This window comes from Telopea speciosissima, chromosome 4 (genome assembly GCF_018873765.1).
Source record: "Telopea speciosissima isolate NSW1024214 ecotype Mountain lineage chromosome 4, Tspe_v1, whole genome shotgun sequence".
Classification (NCBI taxonomy): Eukaryota; Viridiplantae; Streptophyta; class Magnoliopsida; order Proteales; family Proteaceae; genus Telopea; species Telopea speciosissima.
In genome coordinates, this window is record NC_057919.1 from 31,532,771 (window position 1) to 31,540,632 (window position 7,862).

Here is a 7,862-nt window from a genome sequence, read left to right on the forward strand (position 1 = left end):
AATCACTTGAGGCTTCTTATCTTCTCTGGAAGTTAAACGCCTTTATTGAAAAAGCAAATATGAATGCGAAAAGCACAGGGAACCCAACAATCGCAATGGCAACCACTCCTAGAAGCTCATGTCTAAATCCATAATAGCTCCTCACAAAACCTTCAACTGTGATGCCTGATTCAAGCTTTTCCTGTATATCTCCAAACTGTGACACCACCAATCCATACAATGTCCAAGAAACAGGGTTCATCCAGTAGTACCACCTCCACCACACAGGAATCCTCTGTAAAGAGAAAAAAAAATTTAATAAGTAATAAAAAAAAGTTGTGTATTACTTCTACACTGTAAAACAAGAAAGAATTATATGAACAGACCATTCTTGGAATTATAAACCCTGCGAAAATATTCCATAATGAATAGAATCCTGTTGAAACTATAGAAGCAATGTATTGGTTGGGTGTCATGGCCACCGCCATCATGCCATAAAAGGTGAAGTATAACAATGTGAAGTACATGAAGAATAGATACCAAAGGAACTTAGCAACTGTCCAGTGAAATCCAATCATTGAATATACTATAACCCCATATATTATAGCCTGCATGAAGATATATGGAAGCTCAATTATTACCTGCACCAGAAAGAAATGTGTTTGGTGAAAACAGACAGACAATTAAACTATAATTTTCTTTATTAAATTCTGTATCGTTGATCTTATTAAAGAAAAGTGATTACTTGGGCAAAGGCGTATGGCAAAGCTGAATACATTCCAGCAGCTTTCTCTCTATAAAAAACTGTTCGTTCAATGGCAACAACTGGCTGTACTGAGGAGGCATTTGTCATCCCAAGGAAAACAATAGCAATATACATAGAACCTGTTGCATTGAAGATATCTTGTTGCCTTTGGCTGTGGTTTTTTCAAAATCCAAATCGTTTTAGTATCGGACACAAAAAGAAGCAAAGCATAAAAACTTTGGAGTTCAGTGTAGGATAAGTTACCTTCTAGATCCAAGGTCCCAAAACAATGTCCCCAAAATCAGAGCTATGATAGTTGTGAAGAAGAGCCTAACTGCATTATATGGTGGGTTCCTCCAGTATGACCAATGTTGTTTCCAAAGGCAAGCTACACACTGGGTGAAGAAAGACTGGGAGTACTGAGTAGGGAAATGAAGGTCTTTTGAACCAGGGATAGGTTCACTCAATTCCATAATCATTGCTTTGTTTCTCCTGAATGATTATAGACCATTAAATGTTAAAAGCACAAAATTAAACGATTAACTCTGTGACATTGAAGAGGAATTTTATTAGGTGAACCTACTTGTATAGTTCTGAGTTCTTATATATATCACTGAAGTTGGATCCCAAATCTGCTTCTTGGGCTTCTGTTGTCACTTCCAACATCCATGTGGCTGGATTATAACCATCTTTTATTTTCTTGACTCCTTCAATTGCCTAGAAGAAACACAAATTAACCACATTTATTTATAACTATACCAAAGATTGGAAAGTATCCAAGGTTTCAGTTACTTATTTGTTGTTTTTTATAGTTTGCCTCACCTCAAAATACTTGATCAAATGACATGAGTGTTTCCCCAACGGGCCGACATATATTTCTTCTCCTCCTTGTTTCAGTAATAATAGCTGTTGCATAGTATTAAAGGCCTAAGTATGTGGTAAATACTAGAAAGCCATAACAGATTACTAGTCCACTGATCTCAAACATTTCTAACCTCATCAAATGCATCAAATATGTCAATACTTGGCTGATGGATGGTGCACACAACTGTTCGTCCAGTGTCCACGATGTTTCTTACTGTTCTCATCACTATAGCTGCTGCCCTTGCATCTAGGCCAGAGGTTGGTTCATCCATGAATACAATTGAAGGGTTGGCAACAAGTTCAACTGCGATGGTTAGCCTCTTGCGCTGCTCTGTTGAGAGACCATTTACACCTGGCAGCCCAACCATTGCTTGCCTCAATGTCGTCAGTTCTACGAGCTCCATGACCTCCTCAATGAACATCTACAATTTGTTAATTCATTAACCAGTTAGTAAAAAACCCAACTGATACAAACAACCTCATAAAAAGGATTAAAGTATTGTTCTTTTGCACCTTTCTAGTGGCAGAATTGACTTCATGGGGTAACCGAAGCCAAGCGGAATAGAGCAATGACTCATAGACCGTAACATTAGGAGAGTGGATGTCATTCTGTTCACAGTATCCTGATACACGAGCGAATGTTTCCTGTTTCTTTGGGTAGCCAGATATTTTTATGTTTCCCTTGATATAGCCTCCAGTTTTCCTTCCAGCCAAAACATCCATCAAAGTGGTCTTACCAGCACCACTGACACCCATTAGAGCTGTAAGAACTCCTGGCCTAAAAGCTCCACTGACTCCCTTGAGAAGCTCCAACCGGTCTTCTGTAATACCTTTTGCTTTCATTTCCTGCATTTTCAGTTTGCGTCATCGTTATCATTGCAATCAAGACCTCCTATTCTGATAGACATAATTCCAATTTCTTTGAATCTTTAAACTACCTGAGGCATGTCTATGGAGTATCTAATTTCATCAAAGGTAAGGGAAAGTGGTTCAAATGGAAGAATCATTCCCCGTGTCCTGCTCATATTGGCATCACTTGCTGCTATCCTCGCAGATGAAGTGTCAGACGACATGCTTATTTCAATTTCATCTCCACATTCTGCATTTATGCATTATTCATAAAGTCAATCATCATAAGGTAAAATAGAAAGTAAGTAGATGAAATTCATTCAGCTTATATGCATCTAGATGAGGACCAACCTACTGAGCTCTTTTCCTTGGATGATAGCTTGATGGATTCTCCAGTTCTGTTAGCATGCTTGTCGTTCAAGCTCTCCTCAGATAGAACTGCTTGAGGCTTCCCAAATGCTGCAATAAAATTTTCCAATTATTAAAACAATATGACTCAGTTTTGAAAGTTGAATTTTTTTTCTTTCTAAAGTATACTTACGATTGAGATAAGACAGAGCCAAAATTGAAAGACCATTGAATAGGAAAGTATAACCAATCAATGCCCCTACTCCGATCCAATACCAATAAGCTTCAGTGAAAAACCCACGAGATTTTAGGACCGCCGCTCCTAATGTCTGTGTAGAATTGGATTGAAACTATAAAAAAAAGTTCAAATGTCATTTAGAACTTAAAGGAGACTATTCTTCTCATTTAATCTTGATTCTATATCTTGATTTTGGGAGGAAAAAAAAGGGAGCCTTACATGTTTCCAACTTTTCCCAAGGAACTCATTCACAACTAATGCATTTTGCCCATACATCAATGGAGAGATCCAGTAGCCCCATTTCCACCATATTTTTATATTGTCTGTGACCAAGAAAGAAGGTTCTTATGAAGTTGAACCCAAAAATATAGAGCTGCCATAAAGCAAATCAAAATCCCTACTTCAAAAATTATCCAAAGAAAGAAATCTCTCTACGTAAAATCGAAACCATACCTCTTGACAAGATAAATCCACCAAGACCCATGAGTATGAGGAATGCAAAGGTCCCAAATGTGTTTGCAACAATCATGTTCCTCCCCACTGATCCAACGAATCTGAACAATCCAGATCCCATCTGTTTAAGGCATACAAGTAGAAAGTACTGTTTGAAAAACCTGCAGTGAACATTCTCCCAGTTACTTCTCTGATGACAGATCCAAATAATAGAGAAGTAGACTTTCACTAGAGACACTATAACCTCTTTCCATTGATCTTTACCTTGCAATGCTTGGGTCAAGGCCAATGACATAGTAAGTCATGAACACCCAAATGGCAACTTCAACTAGTGTGAGTGGGATCTTTACAATCCATGAGGGCAATAAGTACGCCCAAGAAGGATAAAAAAAGAAGTCTCTTTGCTTGTAAAATACAGGAAGCCTCATTACAGTCATGGCAAGCTCTGTGAGGCCATTAAACATAAGAAAGTTGAGAGTAAAGAACAAAGCACCCAAAAAAATCCCGCCATCAGTTACTGAATCTCGTTTCATCTCAGTACGCAAGAAGATGGTCATTGAAATGGATGCCATAACAGTAATCTGAAATAAAAATGCAAACCATTTAATTTTTGACATGACTAAAAAATTTTTAATCAAATGTTGATGAAACCAATTACCCACCTGTGTCATCTTGAAAATGTAGACAAAAGAGTTTCTCTTCATCAGTAATATTTCTCTTGATATGCAGGCTTTCAACAGTTCCTTCTTGCTGACACCATATTTTTTGGTAACTAAGGCAGCAGGGTGACTCTTGTTCTTATCAAATGGGGTTTCAAGTTCATCTCCTAGCTTCTGGCCCATGTGGAATGACTGGAACGCCTCAGAGAATTCCTTGACAGGGATGAATCTGTATGGTTTGTTTTTATCTGTCCAGTACTGTTTTTGATCTTTCCTTGATGTCACCTGTCCAACCCAGGGAAATATAGTCCCAGTTTTGCTAAAAGCTAGAGATAGAGAAGGAACAAAACGACAAAGGAAAAGGATTTTGAAGGCTTACTTCTTGCAAGAAATCAGCTACTCCCTTCCTTTCAGGACATTTGAATCCCATAAATTCGAAGAACTCAAGCACATGTTCACGAGGACCCTGGTAAACAATCTGCCCATCTGATAGGAGAATAATGTCATCAAATAGATCGTAAACCTCTGGTGCTGGCTGGAGGAGAGAGATCACTGCAGTCCCATTTAGAATGTGGATGCATTGCCTAATTGAATTCACAATCTGGAAGGTTGTCGAAGTGTCCAAACCGGTTGATATCTCATCCATGAAAAGTGCTCTTGCTGGTCCAACCAACATTTCCCCTGTATCATGTTGGTCAAGAATATCAAAATCCATTTCATCATGAAGGAAGAACAAGAATAAATTGACTACTAGAAATACAAGTTACACTAACCTGTCGTGACACGCTTTCTTTGTCCTCCGGAGATCCCTCTAAGCATTTGATCTCCCACCAAGGTATCAGCACAAACCTCGAGCCCCAAGATCTAGAAGTTTGAAGTGGAGTATTATGGAAAATTATTTATCAGTCTATCTGCCTATGTTTAAAAGTATCCTCTTTATTCAGGTATGAGTTTGAAGAGTTGATACCTTTAGAACATAATCTGTGACCACACTGACCTCTTGTCCATCTAATGCTGCTGCCTGCAAATGTAGGAACCCAAATTCTCCTGCATTAGGTTGTCAAGTTCTAGAAACTAATCTCTTCTTCTAAGAACACTATTTAACTACAAAAATTGATTTAGAATTCCCCCCCCCCCCATGTGGGTGGGGGATGGAGAAAGATGGGTGGTACCACAGAAGATTTTGAACAGAAAATTCAAAGAGATAAAAAATAGCTAATGAATCTTGGGATCGACGAGAATCTCATTGGATACATTTGAGTAATGAATCATAAAGTTTTTTAATCCCATTCAAGAATGGACCCCAATTCATCCTGAAATAATTTGACAAACTCTATTGAATGCGTTGTCTATTGTATCATAAGAGCTTCTTTACCTTCATGTAAATATCAAGGTCGGCATCTGGCTTAATGTTTGCCTCCTTTTCTCTTCTCAGCAACTCTGCCAACATCTCTGCAGGTTTTCAATGTAGAGGAATAATTGATCAAATTCAGATACCACTCATCAGTCTAAGTCTTTTTCGATTGAAGCTAACCATCTCAAAAAAGATAACATGTTCAACTTACCATATCGGGCTCCCACCCCTTGGCATCTTGCAGAAAAAGCCAAGGTTTCTCTCACAGTCATTTCCCCTATGTGGAGATCTTGTTGACTGATATAAGCCGCTGTCCTTTGTGGGACAAATTCATCCATTCCATGGCCATTGTAAGTTATTCTCCCAGAGAACTGAGGAAGATTCAAGAGAACATGTTTGTGTTTTCAGAAGAACAATTAGAACTTTAAAAGGAATACCAAAGGTGATTCATTTTCGTACTTTTAGATCTCGATCAAGCATTCCTGCTAAAGACATCAGGAAAGTGGTTTTTCCAGAGCTTGGAGGGCCTAAAAGCAATGTCATTCTGCAGAAGTCATCTCAATAAAAGAAAATGGATTAGCCAGAGAGCCTAACTAGTTGAATTAAACCAAAATCAACTAAAACTTCAGTAATTGATTCAATCTTCGGGGTTTGTCTTCTCAATGTTCTCACCTGCCAGGCTTGATTATTCCACTGACATCATGAAGGATTGAGAGTGGCTTCTTTCTGCTTGGGAGAATATGAAGATAGCTCAAGAACCCCTATAAAACCAGAAAACAAATTACTTGGCAAAGTTATGTTTGAGATAGAAACAGTTTCTACCGAAGAAGAACTCTGCATATGATGATTTACAGATAGACAGACTTTCTACCTCTAATATATTAGCAGAGAAATTGAGTATTGTAGGTAAAGCTCTACTTCCCACATAAGCTTCTGCATCTACATTTACATGCTCGAATCGGACTTCAATTGTGGGTACATCAATTCCAACTCTGTGTAATAAAGAAAGTTAAAAACAGAGAAAATGTATAGGGATTTTCATTGTTTTTGGAAGGAGAAGTTTCTTACCGATCAAGGCGGTTCTTGAGCTTCAACAAGAAACTCTCATTGTCCTTCTCTGCAACTTTAAGCAGCCTTTCTAACAAAATCTTCCTCTCTGATAAACCAAGACTCTTAATGTCAATTTCCTTGGTGTCACCTTCTGTGCCAGCCAATACACCTTTCCTGAGCCGATTATAAGTTGGTAATCTCTCTAGAGCAGCCCATTTCAGAGCTTCTTCATCATCTTCTTCTAGAGAAGATTTCGAGAAGACATCATCAACTACACTGTTTCTCCAAATTGAAAAATTGTTACCACGAAAACTACTAATTCGATATGCATCACTACTCTCCATTGAGTCTCCCTCTGTCTATAGTTCTTCTTTGTGTTTCTTAACTGTACAAAGAAAAACCTGAAAACTCACCAAGAACCCAAAAAGAACAAAAAGCTTTGAGTAGCTGAAATTCTCAACTGTACTTATGAACACTCAAAAGCATTGATGGGTATTGGCTCGATCGGTAGGTTTTTCTGTAATGGACAAAGAAATCCAACAAATCTTGCTATATATATACATATATAGGCGCGAAAAGAAGATTTCGTGGCACCCTGAAAGAACACCATGGCCAATTGATCATGCACTTTTTTAGTCCACCTAACGCAGGCACTGTCCCGTGATCAAATTAGCCATATTCACTTCACTTGAAAGTGGCATTTTGGTCATTTTAATTGTTTGAATTTAAACACCATGACCTATTGACCATACACTTTTTTTGTTTTTTTAGGGAAAAAGATCTCTAATTTGTGGTGTTTCCTATGCCCTCTCAGAGGGCACCGTGAAATGACACCTCTGTCCCCTTGGTAGATACTAATGCGTGCGCTCCCCTCATTAGTCCAGACACTTGTGTAGAGACCATGCGACCAAGTAGAGAGATCTCTGACTCTTTTTTTTTATTAGGAAAAAGGATTCTCTTGGGGAACATGCATGGCTCCTTTGCTTACACTCAGGATGGAGCAAAATGATCATCTTATCGGAAATCCTACCCTCATTGATGCTTTTGCACGTGTTTTTATTGGCTCCTACGTTGACGCAGGGAACATGATCTCAAATAGAAAAGTTTAATATACGATCGTGTATATCGTTTCAGCTGACGGGTGAGAGAGTGAGATGTGTGTAATACCAATTCAACCCTAAACTTGATGCCGTGTACAAATACATCATGGCTCTGCAAATTCTGATAGTAGAGTCCTATCATCTCCCTTCCATCCAAGACTGGAATTCGTACGATTGCGTCTCAGGTGACCTAACATAGTTCCTCTAGTCAAACGACTGGAGA

General features: G+C 38.5%; 1 protein-coding gene across 2 annotated transcripts; it reads right to left on the reverse strand.

Annotated features, from left to right (window-relative positions):
- On the reverse strand, nt 1-6,883 carry LOC122660066 (pleiotropic drug resistance protein 1-like). Of its 2 annotated transcripts, XM_043855241.1 has the most exons (24): nt 6,558-6,883; nt 6,361-6,481; nt 6,162-6,250; nt 5,949-6,033; nt 5,701-5,860; nt 5,511-5,587; nt 5,103-5,156; nt 4,909-4,999; nt 4,515-4,816; nt 4,139-4,420; nt 3,741-4,057; nt 3,477-3,637; nt 3,243-3,346; nt 2,979-3,135; nt 2,789-2,896; nt 2,527-2,687; nt 2,102-2,434; nt 1,720-2,010; nt 1,547-1,630; nt 1,308-1,441; nt 989-1,216; nt 725-896; nt 366-620; nt 1-274 (listed from the first exon to the last, which is right to left on the reverse strand). In XM_043855241.1, the coding sequence occupies exons 1-24, from the start codon at nt 6,881-6,883 to the stop codon at nt 17-19; spliced, it is 4,350 nt and encodes a 1,449-aa protein (XP_043711176.1). In that variant the 3' UTR covers nt 1-16. The 2 variants fall into 2 exon arrangements, with proteins under 2 accessions (XP_043711176.1, XP_043711175.1); XM_043855240.1 differs by having other exon boundaries at nt 3,741-4,420.
- Between the last annotated feature and the right edge of the window lie 979 nt (nt 6,884-7,862).

Bases quoted from the DNA above. Each gene is read 5' to 3' on its own strand.
- LOC122660066 (XM_043855240.1), bottom strand. From the start codon at position 6,883: ATGGAGAGTAGTGATGCATATCGAATTAGTAGTTTTCGTGGTAACAAT. The intron at 3,638-3,740 runs GTAAAGATCAAT...TGTTCACTGCAG, and splicing joins CTTGACCCAAGCATTGCAAG to GTTTTTCAAACAGTACTTTC. The intron at 2,435-2,526 runs GTAGTTTAAAGA...CTGAAAATGCAG, and splicing joins ACTCCATAGACATGCCTCAG to GAAATGAAAGCAAAAGGTAT.